Here is a 16,621-nt window from a genome sequence, read left to right as displayed (position 1 = left end):
TCTTTAATCGAATGGTCGCAGTCCACAATTTGTTAAAAGAAAGATTGCTTAAGAATATGTAAACACTATGGCACAGCTTCCATACTGGAATTCACTAGACAGACCCTCTGCCTAAAGTGTAACAAAGTACATGCCAACCAAAGGAGCCTGCCCCCCCTTCCCTACCAAAGCTATTAAACCGAGCACTGGTCTTCTAACGGGCCCCTTCCTCCAGAGGTCTCTATGCATGCGCGGGTCTAAGGAATGGGCGCCATGAGGACTTTCTCAGCTTTGGGACTTTCTTCCTTGGATCCCTTTTTGGTCCTCACTCCCTGTGAGAGGGCATGCTCCTGCCTCGCCCTGCCTCTGGGACTCCAGCCTTCACCCAGTGGCCCTGGATCGTTTTTCAGTTAAAGTCTGGCCCTGTCTTCTGCTATCAGTTCTCTGCTTTTTTCAGAGGGCAAATACTAATGGATTAATGGATTACATTTTACAAGTAACATGTGTACATTCTTGGAAATAGTGCCGCAAACCTCACATGCCTGAGAAACTTCCCTTAAGAGATTTAGGCTAATGGGCCTTTTGGTACCACTATAAATAATATACAGATAGTGGTTTCTTTATGAGTACAGCTTTCAATTTTTAAAGGATACTCAATAATTTATAACATGACTTTTAAAAGTTACTTTTGAAAGTTCTTTGTATTTCTCCATCTTTTTTCCTTTTAAAAGAAAAATGGAGTTTGTCAGCCATAAAATACCATAACACCTCCATGTTTTGCTTTCTTTTTTCCCTTTCTGATTAAGGTACAGCTATCCATGGAAATTGAAATAGTTGGTAAGAATCTGCAGTTAATTATTTTAAAACTCTTTGGTGCTTCATAATTATGGTGGCCCAAAAAAGTTGCCTTAATTTTACCAAGTTCTCCTGTACAGTTTGTCTCACATGAGGAGTCTTACGTGATTTTGAAAAGCTCACACTGTAGTGCAGTGACCTCAAATTTTCATCGAAGGACTAGCTTTTAATAAACTACCAAAAACTTCCATCCATTGCAAATTGATACTTTGAAAAATATAATAAAAATGAATCACTAGAAAATTTAAATTTAAAAAAGATACAGCATAAAGCTTCCCTTATATTATATAAGACAAAATGGCTATCAGGTATAAAAATTTCTGAGTGCTTTGTTTTCTGTTCCCATGATTATCTTGTCATGAGCCGGTAACAGGACCACACTTGAGTCCTCATGAGAACACATGCACAAATGTTACCACCTGTTCTTTTAAGCTTTGTCTGAGGAATAACTGAAAACCAATGTGATCCTCATATGTCTCCCTTTCCCCAATATTTTAAGGCTTTATTTATTTAATATATTTTTATTGATTTGAGAGAGGAAGGGAGAATGAGAGACAGAAGCATCAATGATGAGACAGAATCACTGATCAGCTGCCTCCTGCATGCTCCATACTGTTCTTTAAGGACACCTTTTTGGTTTCTTAGATCACAATCTCTGAGGGGACATACTGTTGACAAAGCATGTATGTTCTGTCGAGTGTCCGAGGCACCGCTGAACGAGGTGGTACAGTGGTCACAGAAAGGACTCCATTGAGTTTAGATTTATATTCTGGAAGCAAAAACTTCAAATAGAAGGAAGAATGATGGTAATAGTAAAGTGTTTTTCTGAACTGCTAAAGAATGTTTACTGTTAGAAACCATGTGATCCATTCTATTGTCATCTTAGGTTGCACCAAATAACCAGTCAGAGAAAGACAAATATCACGATATCATTTATATGTGGAATCTAATGAACAAAATAAACTAACAATATAGATCCAGAGACATAGAAGCATGGACCAGACTGACAGATCTCAGAGAGAGGGGATGGGAGGGGCTGTAAGAGATTAACCAAAGAACATACATGCTTATATGCATAACCCAGACAATGTGGTGACACTATCTTTTTAAAAAATGAATGACAGGCTGCCTGCTTCAAATCATGCAGTAGATAGTTGGGGAGAAGGCAAAGCTGAAACAAGATTGGCCATGAGTTGACATTTTTATTGGAGCTGGGTAATTGGTACGTGGGAAGTCATTATAATTTTTCATGTTTGAAATTTTTATAATAAAAGGTTTTTAAGTCCTCAGAAACAAGTAAACGAAAACAAATAAATAGAAATGTGCCAGACCCATGACCTTGACTGAAGGGTTTGCTTATGCCCGCAGCTGTGGGACCCTGGCCCTGGGGCCTCTCTCCGCAACAGTAGTCACACACACAAAGGAGAGCTTTATTTTCAGGTTTTATTTCATTGTTTGAAACACCTTCACAGTTTGAAACATAATAACTTTTAGCTTAACATTTACAGTGGCTAACTTCTCTGATGTTAACATTTTCCTGTCTCGAAAAATAGACAAAAACCTCAGGCTCTAGCATCAAAAACTTTCCACAGGAATGTTCAGGATGTAGGGAGCTTTAAAAGTGCAAAATAAAGAAATGGAAAGGAGAGGCAACACCTTTCATGACATATTTGGGGGGCAATTTAATGGACATCTGGGTTTGCCCCTGAGGCCTCTCACTGGGCATTCTTTCCCATTTCTCCTTTTATTATGAAGATTTCCACCCCTGACGTCTGGCAAGCTGAGAGGCAGAGTTCTGAAAGCAGGTGGTAAAAGAGGACTCAGACTCCAGCAGCTACTGGATCCAAACCGGTTTCCCGCGGATGGGCGCAGTGTGTGAAAGGAGAAAGACATAAGCAGGTCCTAGACCCCTGTTCTCACCGTGCCTTTCCAGGCCACTGGAAACTGGCACAAGGAACCTGTCCTGGCACAGGCCTGGCTCCCGTGCTGCCCAGGGAAAGGGCACAGGGGTGCACGTTCACACGTGTGTGTGCGGGAGGTGGCCTGAGGTGGGAACTTGGGAACTTCTGTCAAGAGCTAGTGCTACAAATCAATTGTGCAGACCAATTACTCCCTTGCTTTTTGAGTCAGTGCCTTTGGAGTCCCCTAGATCTCTGGTAGCTCCTGTCTGAATATTGCTAAAGATTTCTTCCTGCAAGCCTGGATTCATTACTCAAGGAAAGATGACATAGTAACTTCTGCCGACAACTCCTTATTCTGCCACATGGGAAGTAAAAAAGATGTGGATGTTAAGGACATGAAGTGGGGATGAGAGAAGGGAATATTCTTTCTCTCTTTTTTTTTTAGCTTAAGAGGAAGGGAGAGAGAGAGAGAGATAGAAACATCCATGAGAGAGCACCAACATTGATTGGCTGCCCCCTGCATGCCCCCTGATGGGGATCAAGCCTGCAACCTGGATGTGTGCCCCAATGGGAAATTGAACTAGTGATCCCTTGGTGCATGGGACAGTGCTCAACCAACTGAACCGCACCAGCCGGGCAGAAGGGGATATTCTTACTCTGCTTTGCATGGGCGAATTTGCAGCTAAAGACTGGGGACTCAGCTAATAGCTTCAGCCTCTCTGCTTTGCATGGGCGAATTTGCAGCTAAAGACGGGACTCAGCTAATAGCTTCAGCCTCACCAATAATTGAGATGGCACCTTTGGTCTGTAGCTAAGAATACTGGAGAGAGAAAAGACAATGGAGAATAAATGCAGTCATGGTTTAGAGCTTGCCAAATGGAAGCGGGGATGGAGAAACTTTCAGGTAAACATGCTCACCAACACTTGAGAGAATAAGGCCACAGCCAGCTGAGATCCAGCCCCCAATTTCACAGGGAGCCCCACACCCCAGAGCATTTCATCAATTTCCAGTACTCAGTAGAGTGCTGGTTGCTTTCAGATCACTGAAGAATCCTCGTGCTGACTTCCTGTCATACCACCCGTTACGCAGGCCCAGCTTTCACACAGCCGGGCAGGAGGCCCCTGCAGGCCAGATGCTGCCCACGGTGAAAACTGTGTTCCTCACACTAGCTGATGCTGGGGCCACGGGAGGGAAAATTCATTAATGTTGGACCAAGACAGGAAAAGAAAGATAATTTTGTTTCCTTGTCCCCAATGCTGGTCCCTCAAGAACAAATTAAGCTCTCTTCCCTGAAGTTCCAGGCCATGGGGGTGCTCGCCCCTCTCTGAGCAACTCCCTAAAGCACAGCAGCACCCCTTGGTCTCGTCCGACCTCACGTTTTCTCATAACAGCCCCACAGCAGAGGGTTGGAGGGCAGAGCAGGCAGGAGCACAGACAGCCTGCTGGCTGCACACCTGACCTCGAGCACTCTGGCCTCCGGCATGGGGACGCCTCCAATGACTATATTCTGGGCCGAGCAGAGCACAGTGAGCAAGCAGCCAGTGCCTGCCCTATGCCATTGCCCGCGGGTTAGCACAGCTCTGGGCTGCAGCCACGCAAAGCACTCTTCTTGACTTTCATGCACGTGCAAGAACTGACTTGGTCCAATCCAGAGTCCTCAACTCCATGCAGTCCACTCTGTCCACGGCCGGCAGGCCCATCAGGAATGGGCGGCTGTGGCAGGACAACAGGAGGCTCTTAGCATGGGTTGGTATGTTTGCTCCTTCCACTGGAAAATAGTTTTCCTCTTGAGGTAGGAATGTCATTGGGCTCAGCCTTGGCTAACACTCAACATCCTGTAGCTCAATCTCCTCAGTAGTGCTCTCTGCAAAGCAAAAGACAAGTCCATGAGTTGCAAATCAGCCATAAGGTGGTTTTTGGTGAGAACCAGCTAACGTGGGCTATTCCAGCCATGAAAGCATGAGCTGATTATCACAAGGTCCCGAGAATTACCTTTGAGCTTGTGTCTTCTCTTCCTCTGGAATTTATATGCACACTTATTGCAAACCCACATGAGGCTAATTAACACTGCAGCCACAGCAGCGAGAAAAGCAAGGAAGACTGCGACGAAGTGGAGGTCTTCGTAGAGGATCTCTGTGGGGTGGGGGACGGGGAAGAGGAGGGGGGAAGATAAGTCTTTTTTAATGTCATGGAGTCGGCCTCCCACGCACAGGGCCCCTGGAGCCGTCTTACCTGACACATGCAGCACGATGGTGCCAAACTGGCTGCTCCCCAGGCGCTCGGTCACCGTGATGACATAGTAGCCGGAATCCCTCACGCCCACACTGAATAGCTGGATGGAACCATTGTCAAAGGTGCAGACTCTATCCTTGTGGCTCTGGGAGATGTTGGCCTGAGTCCCTGGCTTCCACTCCACGATCCTCTGCACCCCCCAGGTGGATGTATACTTCCATTCGATGGTGGGGATGCCATGGCAGGAGTATTCCACGGAGAGCAGGATGTCTTCCTCCACCGTGGCATTGATGGCAGACTGGGGAATGTACAATGACACGCCCTGACCTGCAGGATGGAGTGCTAGATGTGGGGCAACTTATATAGACTTACAGTGGCGTGAACTTCTATAATTCATTGATTTATTTATCAAATATCTATTGAGTGCCTATTACATGCCAAGCTCTCTCTTAAGTTCTGGTGTTAATGCTACAATGGTCAATGTTATAGACTGAATTTTATATCCCCCCAGATATCTATATTGAAACATTCATCCCCAATATGGTTGTATTTGGAGTTGGGGCCTCAAAGGAAGTAATTAAGGTTAAATGAGGTCATAAGGGTATGGCTCTGACCCAATAGGATTAAGGTCTTTATAAAAGAAGACACTAGAGCAGTGGTTCTCAACCTTCCTAATGCCGCGACCTTTTAATACAGTTCCTCATGTTTTGGTGACCCCCAATTTCGTTGTTACACAGTGAACATAATTAAAGCATAGTGATTAATCGCAAAAACAATATGTAATTATATATACGTTTTCCGATGGTCTTAGGCGACCCCTGTGAAAGGGTCATTCGAACCCCAAAGGGGTCACGACCCACAGGTTGAGGACCACTGCACCTGAGAGTTCATACCCTCTCCCTGCAGGGGCACACATGGAGGAAAGACCATGTGAAAACACGGCAGGCAGGCAGCTGTCTATATGCCAGGAAGAGAGGTCTTACCAGGAGACCCAACCCTGCCAGCACCTTGATCTTTCCAGCTTCCAGAATTGTGAGGAAATAAATTTCTGTTGTTTCAGCCCTCCAGCCTGAGCTGACAGACAGTGAATAAGACACAAGGTTACTGTCTACTGCTCCCTGGAGCTTTCATTCCGTAAGGGGGATGTACAAGGGCTGAATGAACCAACGAGATCATCTTAGAGAATGACAAGTGCTTTAAGGATGGTGAAACAGGGCATGGTGGCCAGTGGGGATGGCGTGGTGCACACCCTCACATAGAGTGGTCATGGAGGTTCTCCCTGAGCAAAGAGCTTTTGATTGAGACCTAATGGAGGAAAAGGAGGCAGCCAGATAAAGGCATGGGGGAAGCACATTTCAGGCAGAGGGAACAACTACAAAGGCTATGAGGTGAGAGTGGGCATTGCTGTGTTTGAGGGACAGGCATAGGCCAGTAGGCTAGAACACAGGAAGCCCTGGGGAGAGCTTACGAGACAAGATTGGAGAGACAGGCAGGACCCATGAGGTCAAGGTCAGGGGTAAAGTTTTTTACTCATGGGCGATGGGAGGCAATAGAAGAATTAATTGGGAGGGTGACATTCTCCATTAATCTTAAGAATGTCTGCTGTGGAAAATGATCTGGGGGTGAAGGGACCAGAATAGAAGCAGGAAGAGCAGTCAGGTGGCTGTGCACAGGACTGGATAAGAGATGGAGATGTAGCCTTGGAGAGTGAAGAGTGGTCTGATTTAGGGAATTTGGAAGATGGGGGGACATGCTGGTGAACTAGATGTGGGGGTGGGTGAGGCAAAGAAGCATCAAGCCAAGATTTCTGCATGAAATGGGTATATTGTTAGTAGTGTCATTGGCTAAGGTTACGTATATGTTGTTATACTGTATTAAGTAGGTACCTGGCACAGGCCCTATGCTAACTGCTTTACACACATTCTCTCAGCCTCATGCAACCTATTGCGATTCTATCGAGGTTTTGCATGCAAGAAACCTCAGGCTCCACAGGACTAGCTTGTCCAAGTTCACTTTGCAAGGCTGAGATTCACACAAGGGCTGCCGACTCCAAAACCGACATATTTATTTTGTATGCTCAAATCAAAGGTCAGTGGTTGGAGGGAGATGGCCCAGAATGTGACCAATGTCCCCATGCTGAGAGGAGAGGTCAGGGCTGGCTGGAGACCACAGAATGAATAGGGCAGGATTCAAGCTTGGAGGCCATCCCTTGGTTTCCACCTCCACTTTCTGTTTACACCTCTCACTCTTTGGGTGCCCAGTTGCCCTGGGGCCCCTGCTATGGCTCTAGGTCACCACTCCTGTTACTTTTCCAGGCCTTTCTCATTGTCGTCTCCCATTCCCAACATATCACATTTGTGCTGCTCTCCTAAGCCCTGGCTAGGTGACTGATAAATTCCAGGCTGAAAAATTGGGAATAATGGTTTTCAAGTATTATAGCTGTCAAGTTACAGAAATGTATTTTTTCTCCAACTCTATTTTAAAAAATGTTAAGCTCACAGAAAGGTTGAAAGACAAGCACAATCCATATCTATATACCTTCTCCTAGACTCACCAATTATTAACATTTTGCTACATTTGCTTTCTCTCTCTTTTTCTCGGGAAGAAAACAGGGGCCAAATTCCAGGACAGCCCGTGGAGGGCAGGAATTATGTGTTTTCGTCATCTCTGTTGGCCCCCTGAACCCAGCATAACATCTCACATAGTTATTGATTAATAAATGTTTGCTGAGGAAATGAGTAAGTGAATGACCAAATATTTATAGAAGCAAGAAGGATGAGCCATTGCTGATAGGACTGTTGCTGCTTCAGTAGTTTAAAAATTGCAGGCACATCTGGCCCTGGCCAGGTAACTCAGTTGGTTAGAGTGTCGTCCTGATATGCCAAGATTGCTGGTTTGATCTCAGGTCGGGGCACATACAAGAATCAACCAATGAATGCATAAATAAGTGGATTAACTAATTGATATCTGCCTGTCTGTCTCTCTCCTCTCTCCATCTCTCTCTCTCTAAAGTCAATCAATCAATAAAAAATTAGGTACATCTAAAAGCTAACAAACATAAGAAAGAACTACAGTCAAGGGTTTTCTATGCCAGTTACTATATTATTTACTTACTAGTGGCCCAGTGCATGAATTCATGCACATTGAAAGGAAATTAATTAGAAGAAATATTTTAATATTGCTATTCGCCTTCTCTATAATAGAAGTACCAACCACATTCACAGTTGACAATGACAGATAGAAACACACACGTGCGATTGGCACCAGTGAGAGCTTTGTATGTATCATGCATGCGCAAGTCAACTTAGCCTTTAATAGATACAGAACAAACTTGCTTAATTAGACCTGATTTCTGATGTAGCTAAACTTTTTCAAGCCTAGTGAAGCACCCCAACATCTCTTTCAGGTAATTGTCAGCAACACAGCAGTAAATATCAACACGAAGCAAATTATTATTGTAGATCACACAGGGAGAACAAAGGGTAATATATTTAATTGCCGCAGTGTTTGACTATATTCTGCACAGCGAGAAAACCTGAAGTCATTTTCAAGGTCCACCATTTCTTCTTTTCAGTTGGGTCAAGTTTCTAAACTTTCTAAATCTCCATTTTCTGGCTAATGAAAAGAAAATAGGATTCCACCGAGTCTCCTATCTACCTACTCCAGGACTTTTGTGAAGATCAAATGAGAAGAGGCATGTGAAAATGCTTCATAGACATTTGGTTAAAGAATCAAATGTTTGCACCTGGCTATAAAGCAAGTGGTGCTCCTGGGCTGAAGAAACTGCAAGGAGGCTAGTCGTCACTAGGGAGAGGAAGCCAGTCGTTGCTACGTGACGTCATTATCCAGCACCCACAGCCACCATTTCAGGGCTGGGCTGGGCTGTGGGCCGCATTTTCCTCCATGGGGTCTTGGCAGAGTTTTGGTGGGGTGTCACTCGGGGTGGTGGCAGGGCCTGTGTCCCACTTGGGGGAAGCCGAGTGTTGGTTTGTTGGTGTCAGGTCCATGGTGCCAGCCAGTGTGCATCACAGCAGCTCCTGTGTTGAGCACCTGCCCCCTGCTGGTCAGTGCACGTCATAGCAACCGATTAGATGGTCAGACACTTAGCATATTACCCTTTTACATATATAGATTATGTGCTTTACTATCTCTTTTATTTTTTACATGCAAATCAGCAACATGCCCACATAGCTAGGAAATGGCAAAGGTGAGATTTGAATGCAGTTTCTGTATGATCCAAAACCCATCTTTTTCCCACTCTACTTGGTGACTGAAAAGATTTATCTATGATTTATAAAAGATTTTTAAATCATTTATCTATCTATATTTCCTGATTTCTCTGACCACAAATAGGAGCATTTGGAACAGTGATTACTTCAGTAAGATCTGAAGAACCATATGTAGAACTAGTAACAATCTTCATCATCACGTATATGTATTCCATATATGTCCTAGGTCAGTGATGGCGAACCTTTTGAGCTCGGCGTGTCAGCATTTTGAAAAACCCTAACTTAACTCTGGTGCCGTGTCACATATAGAAATTTTTTGATATTTGCAACCATAGTAAAACAAAGATTTATATTTTTGATATTTATTTTATATATTTAAATGCCATTTAACAAAGAAAAATCAGCCAAAAAAATGAGTTCGCGTGTCACCTCTGACATACGTGTCATAGGTTCACCATCACTGTCCTAGGTTAACCATGTTGACCATTATTTGAGCCTTTCAATTACTTTGGCTCAAGAAACAGCAACACTGAAAAACAAACAAAAATAAAACAAGTCCAAGTTTCTCAGATGTTGATGTAAAAAAAAAAAAGAATACAAAAGCATTCACTTTAAAATGGAGCGGAGAGGCCATGACTGAGTAACTTAAGCCTCAAGCCTTTGGGGTGTCAAAACAGGGCAAAATAACATTTGGCCGGGGCCTAAAGTGACATTGTGCCTAAAGAACTGTTTGCAAAGATAACAAGAAAGCAGATATTGTGACTACCAAACTGACAGAAGACTACAGACTGAAAATGAAAAACATTCTTTAGAATTAACATCACTATGTTAGCCTTCCTACACCAATGGAAATGCCTTCCTTCTATTGATATAATTGGCCTCTTCCCTTTCTCGTACCCCTTACTTTTGTTTCTTAAGCAGAACACTATTTGGATTTCTGCCTGAATCAGTGTGTCCTGAATAGCTACTCTTTTCTGATCTCAAATAAGTGCTTGTTGCTTTTCACTTTGGCCTTTTATTTTTAGGTTAACACTGATACAGGTGTAAACTGACCAACTAGTTCACATTGATTTCTGTCCTTTCTCTTGATCAGAAAAACCTCCTCCTAATCAGACAAACTAACCAGGTATTTAAACAGGTTTTAGGAACAACAAGTTTCTCCTCCTGTCAATCTACCACATAATTAGAAATAAATGATCCATAGCAGATGGAAAACTAGCAGTTCCAAGCGTTTAAAGGCAATCTGCTTGTCAACTGTTTAAAAGTTGAATTAATGAGTTACCACCTCTGCACCTCATGCTAAAATTGTTCCAGAACAAGTCCAGAGAAACTTAGTGACTACTAGACTAACATTCAGAGCTGGCTCAAAAGTTCTACTCAAGGAGGTGAGTTCGATAAATCAGGCTCTACTTATACAATGGATGCCAGGCAGCCACAGACAGGAGGAGCTTTGTAAGAGCAAGGAAAGATGTCTATGACATGTTACTAAGTTACAAAATAAATTTATTGCCCAGGCAGTGTGACTCTGTTGGTTGAGTGTCATCCCATGCACCAAGAGGCTGCCAGTTCAATTCCCGGTCAGGGCACATGGCCAGGTTGTGAACTAGATCCCCAGGTGGGGGCTTGAAGGAGGCAGCCAATCGATGTTTCTCTCCCTCTCCCTTCCTCTCTCTCTCAAAAAGGAAAATCAATAAAAGCATATTAAAACATAATTTTATAAAACAGCATAATATGATCTTATTAGAAAAACCTCCTCCTAATCAGACAAACTAACCAGGTATTTAAACAGGTTTTAGGAACAACAAGTTTCTCCTCCTGTCAATCTACCACATAATTAGAAATAAATGATCCATAGCAGATGGAAAACTAGCAGTTCCAAGCGTTTAAAGGCAATCTGCTTGTCAACTGTTTAAAAGTTGAATTAATGAGTTACCACCTCTGCACCTCATGCTAAAATTGTTCCAGAACAAGTCCAGAGAAACTTAGTGACTACTAGACTAACATTCAGAGCTGGCTCAAAAGTTCTACTCAAGGAGGTGAGTTCGATAAATCAGGCTCTACTTATACAATGGATGCCAGGCAGCCACAGACAGGAGGAGCTTTGTAAGAGCAAGGAAAGATGTCTATGACATGTTACTAAGTTACAAAATAAATTTATTGCCCAGGCAGTGTGACTCTGTTGGTTGAGTGTCATCCCATGCACCAAGAGGCTGCCAGTTCAATTCCCGGTCAGGGCACATGGCCAGGTTGTGAACTAGATCCCCAGGTGGGGGCTTGAGGAGGCAGCCAATCGATGTTTCTCTCCCTCTCCCTTCCTCTCTCTCTCAAAAAGGAAAATCAATAAAAGCATATTAAAACATAAATTTATAAAACAGCATAATATGATCTTATTTATATTTGTGTAAATATGTGCTAATATGTAGAAAAATGTTGCAATATATGCTAAACTGTTAACGGGAATTTCTCCTTAGAGACTGGATGACAACAAGATATTATTTTGTTATACATTTATATAATTTTTAACTTTTCAGTTACTCATTGAATAAATAAAACAATTAGCCAAAACCGGTTTGGCTCAGTGGATAGAGCGTCGGCTTGCGGACTGAGGGGGTCCCGGGTTCGATTCCGGTCAAGGGCATGTTCCTGGGTTGCGGGCACATCCCCAGTGGGGGATGTGCAGGAGGCAGCTGATCGATGTTTCTCCCCCCCTATCTCTCTCCCTTCCTCTCTGTAAAAACTCAATAAAAAATATATTTAAAAAAATAATAATAAATAAAGCAATTAGTGTATTATGCTAAGTGAAAAAAGCCAGTCAGAGAAAGATAAGTATCACATGATCTCACTCATATGTGGAATCTAATGAACAAAATAAACTGATGAACAAAATAGATCCAGAGACATAGAAGCTAGAACAGACTGTCCAACCTCAGAGGGAAGGCGGGGAAGGGTGGTGGGTCGGAGGAGATCAACCAAAGACCTTGTATGCAAATATATATAACCCATGGACACAGACAATAGGATGGTGAAGGCCTGGGGTCAGAGGTGGAGGGTCGTGCCAGAAGAGTTCAGTGTGGGGAGAAGGGGCACGGAAGGGACATAAGTAATACTTTCAACAATAAAGATTAAAAAAAATATTTTTAAAAGTATTTTTTAAGTTCTCCTGGTTAGAACAAACAATCTCACTGGCAAAGTTTAAAGAAAAGTTCAGTGTAAAAGTTTACCTTGCTTCTCATTATTTAGAAGTTTTGGGATGTTTTTGTCAGAAATATACTGGAGGAACCTAACTCTTATTTGTATCAATCAGGCTAGGGTTAATTTGGTTTCATCATAACATTGTTTTGTTTTAAAGTCTCAGTTTCCAAGAATCTATCGACATGGTAAGTGAGAACTTATACTCAGAATGGTTCCTTATTTCTTTTCTTAGAAATAAATTACAGAGGTAGAGCTTTGCTGCTTTTAAAAACATATTATTTGACCCAGCGATCCCTCTCCTGGGCATCTACCTGAAAAACTCGAAATCATGTATCCGCAAAGATATATGCACCCCTATGTTCACTGCAGCATTATTAACAGCCAAGACATGGAAACAACCTAAGTGTCCCACAATAGAGGACTGGATCAAGACGTGCTACATGTACACAATGGAGTACTACTCAGCCAAAAGAAGGGATGAAATAGCACCATGTGCCACAGCGTGGATAGACCTTGAGAACGTTGTGCTGAGTGAACTATGTCAGTCAGGGAACGCCTAAGAACCATATGATTTCCCTCATATGTGGGATATAAAACTGAAATTGGTGAACACAAACAGCAGTGTGGTGACTGCCAGAGGGAAGGCATTGGGGGAAGAAGGGGTCCTGATGTAAGGTGACAGGAGAAGATCTGACTTTGGGTGGTGGGCACACTTTGGTGCAAGATACAGATCTTATAACACAGAAACCCACACCTGAAACCTATTTGTTCATGTTGACCAGTGTCACCCCAACCAGTTTAATAAATAAACATTACAAATAAGTAAATAAAAATGTATTCTTTAAAAAGGATCTATTTTCTGAAATCACAACAAAGGTCGATACTGTTCAGAACACAGTTCCTGTGGACCAGAGTATCAGCTAACGGTGAGAGGTACATTGCCCGCGTGGCCTCTGAGTTTAAGGAGTCGTGGAGGAGACCCCTTAATCAGGACATTTTCACCCTCATCCGGAAAGCCATCGACCCAGCCTTGCGATTATCAGAGGCAGCTGGGAACCAGGAAATAAGTATCTCATCATTGTTGTCTTCATCCTTATTGAGCTTGGAAGCAGCTAAACCAGGAATCAGAAAGCCAGGGCTCAGGAGTGGGGGGTGGAGTGATGAATCATCCTACAAAAGCGTTATTTCCAGTTATTTCCGTTGGCATCAAGGTGTGGTGGAGACACCTGAGGCAGGGGGACCCACAGAGGTTCAGCCTTTCTGTCTCCTTGCTGTGAGACCTGCCGAAAGTGCCTTCACTTCCCAGAGCCTCAGTGTCTTCCACTTAGAACGAGGCCTGGAAAACCTCGGGGAGGAAGGCTGTGAGGATGAGGGACACGTGGAAGGCCCAGCAAGGACGAGCACCGAGGGCTGACCCAGGATCTGAAGCCCCACCACCTGCCCTTCTCACAGTAGTTCTGTGTCGCTGGCCATTGTGACCAACCTTTCTGGTTTGCCTGGGTGAGGGGTTTCCTAGAAGGTGATGAGTGTCAGTGCTAAAATCAGGAAAGCCACAGGCAAACCAGAACAATTGGCCACCCTACCTGAGACTCAAAGGAATGTCAAAGAGCAAAGAGTCAACTCCGAGGTGTACAAGAGCTGATTTCTAAGGCGCCCCAGGCTCTCGGAATGGGTGGGGGTAGGACAGCCAGCTCTGGGTAAGCTGAGGGTGGACAAAGCCATTCCTCCCTTAACACTGGCTCTGAACACACCTCCCAGGGGTGAGCGCTCCCACTGCCAGCCCATCTCGGTGGGGACCTCCCACTCGTTAGGGAACCTCGCCTGCACTCGCCACACTTCCCCCACTGCCTGCTGAGTATTATAATCCCCGTTTTACTGAGGACAACTCCAGTCCGCTGGAGTTTGGGAAGAGGCGAGACCCTCATTTAAGCGGAGGCTGGAAGAATAAGACATGAAAAGCATGGAGAAGGGAGGGAGCCCAATCCCAGCGGGGAGAACAGTGTACCCACCCCAGGGAGCCATGGCAGAGCCTCAGATGTGGGGCCTGGTGACTAAGAAGTGCAGGTTGGCTGTAGTGTGAGGAACTGACAGGCTTGGGATCACCGGCAGGAGTTCTCCCTGGGGCAGGGAGGACGCGGTGATGTTTGAATAGAGGAATGTAGGATCTGAACTTGGCTCCCAGAAGGGCAAGCTGGCAGCAGAGTTCGTTATCATGTACACACATCACCCCCCTGCACCGCGTGTGCTTGTCCTTGCACCTTCAGGAGAACCCCTGGCTGGAGCCCAAACCGTTGGGAACAGCCGGGCGTGGCCCTTCCTGGGCCTGCCCTGGGGAGCAGATAGGGAGCAGCAGGAAGCGCACCTGTGCACGGGAGGCCGTGAGATTTTGCTTGGAGAACTCATTTCCTATCCAGCTCAGAAACCCAGCGCCTAGCACAGGGCCTGGCACGTTGAGGCGCTCACAATATACTCGTATCGTGGGACATTTGGCCTCGTGCAAAATGTCCACAGAGACACTTGGTCTGCACCAAAAGCTGCTTGATATTTGATCCTGTACCAAAAGGTCCACGGGGACATTTGGTCTGTAGTTAATATGAATATAAATCCTGCTCTTCTGCAAGATTGGAACCCTGACCCATATATCTAACCCTAGGTACCATGACCAGCTAGGATACCGAGGTAAGAAGGGTTATGATTGGCAACACAGCCACAACAGAATTATTGGAGCAATAAAACATAATAGTATTTTTCATTATAAATCTTATAAACCAAACGTAGAAATACACATTATGGGTCCTTGGAACCCAGGGACATTTTCTAAATGTGGACATTTTTGACAGGACCAAATGCTGGATAATTGTATGAATGAATGAATGAACGAATGAATGAATATTATGTATGTCCTGCCTGTCAAACTGCTGCCTATTTGGAGATATCAGGGAGGATCTATTTTGAGCTGAAGGAGTGAGTAATGGTTCTGGCTGAGGGAGGTGCTGGCAAGACCCTTCTCCAGGCCTCAAGTCTGCTGAGAGTTAAATAGCTAGGAGTAGAATTGGCAGTTTTACATTACTAAAATATCCATGTCCCTGCCTCATTCCTGGCATTCTTAAACGAGCTTGGAATTCTGGAAACACAGCTGTGTGTAAGACGCCTGCACAGCAACCCCAAATAATGGCCCTTGGGTTTAAATGCCATGAATAGAGCTGATGACTGACACTTGCACATATTTTACAGGGTACCTATCCCTCCAATTAGCTCAGGTATTTAATTCCCCACCCCCTCCAGTGCCTGATTACCCAGAGACCAGAGCTCAGCTCATCTTCAAGGGAGCTCCCCCACGATCCTGCTGTTTAATGGCCTTGGAAAGTCACACAGATGTCAGCCAAACCCAAATAACATGGACAGAGGCAGTTTTAGACAGAGGCTGGCAGGCTGCTCCCCTCATCAGGTTCCTTTATTTGTAGCCCAACCAGAAAAATCACTCCACAGTAGCAACAGCCACCATTCCCATTGGTAGCACCTGCTGGGTACCAGAAGTCACACACTATTATCACAGCCCAGTGAAACCAGCCGGGGAAGTTGAATGACTTGCTATCAGACTGGTACAGATGAAGCAGTTGGATAACATTGTGTGGTCAGGAGTGTGCAGAAGTTATACTTCAAACATGACTGTGGGGATTGTAAATGGGTGTGACCTAATTAGAGGGCAATATGATGAAATCTAGAGAATTATTTAAATAGCACTTACCTCTGACCCAGAGGAACTTATCCTACTAGTAATAAGGGCATATAGATGCAGAGATAGAAGTGAGTATTGTCACTGAAGCATGGTAGTCGATGATAGTAAAACGCTGGAACAATCCATGTGTTCACTGAAGGAAAACTGTTGGACATTAGCTACCTGGAGTCAGCACAGACCCCACAGGGTAAGGGCTCTGCCAATCACAAGTCCTGGTCTCTCCTACTTCTGACCAACCGGCTACATCAGGGATTCCCACGACCCCCTCCTCAGGTTTGATAATTTGCTAGAACAGCTCATAGAACTCAGGACAGCACTTTACTTACTATCACCAATTTCCTATAAAGGATACACCTCAGGAATAGGCAGGGAGGTAGAGTGGGGGGCTGGGGGGGATTCCATTACATAGACATGGTTGAATAACATCACTGGCCATTGGTGACTAACTCAATTCCCAACCCTTCTCCCTTCGGGGGCCCTCCCTGCAGGTCAG

General features: G+C 44.5%; 1 protein-coding gene across 1 annotated transcript; it reads right to left on the bottom strand.

Annotated features, from left to right (window-relative positions):
* Nucleotides 1-4,022: 4,022 nt before the first annotated feature.
* Nucleotides 4,023-9,391, bottom strand: VSTM5 (V-set and transmembrane domain containing 5). The gene is made up of 4 exons (XM_015569252.1): nt 9,313-9,391; nt 4,969-5,325; nt 4,729-4,869; nt 4,023-4,600 (listed from the first exon to the last, which is right to left on the bottom strand). Exons 1-4 carry the CDS (start codon nt 9,389-9,391, stop codon nt 4,557-4,559), a joined length of 621 nt encoding a protein of 206 aa, XP_015424738.1. The 3' UTR covers nt 4,023-4,556.
* Between the last annotated feature and the right edge of the window lie 7,230 nt (nt 9,392-16,621).

This window comes from Myotis davidii, unplaced genomic scaffold, assembly GCF_000327345.1.
Source record: "Myotis davidii unplaced genomic scaffold, ASM32734v1 scaffold345, whole genome shotgun sequence".
Classification (NCBI taxonomy): domain Eukaryota; kingdom Metazoa; phylum Chordata; class Mammalia; order Chiroptera; family Vespertilionidae; genus Myotis; species Myotis davidii.
The sequence above is the reverse complement of the archived record's forward strand: the minus strand, read 5'-3'. Positions and strand labels throughout refer to the sequence as shown.

What these genes read in the sequence shown, in the direction of transcription:
- VSTM5 (XM_015569252.1), bottom strand. Translation starts at nt 9,391, where the DNA reads ATGAAGATTGTTACTAGTTCTACATATGGTTCTTCAGATCTTACTGAA. An exon ending in TCCAAATGCTCCTATTTGTG is followed by an intron (nt 5,326 to 9,312) that starts GTCAGAGAAATC and finishes AGTCTATATAAG; the next exon opens with TTGCCCCACATCTAGCACTC. An exon ending in GAGAAGACACAAGCTCAAAG is followed by an intron (nt 4,601 to 4,728) that starts GTAATTCTCGGG and finishes TTTGCTTTGCAG; the next exon opens with AGAGCACTACTGAGGAGATT.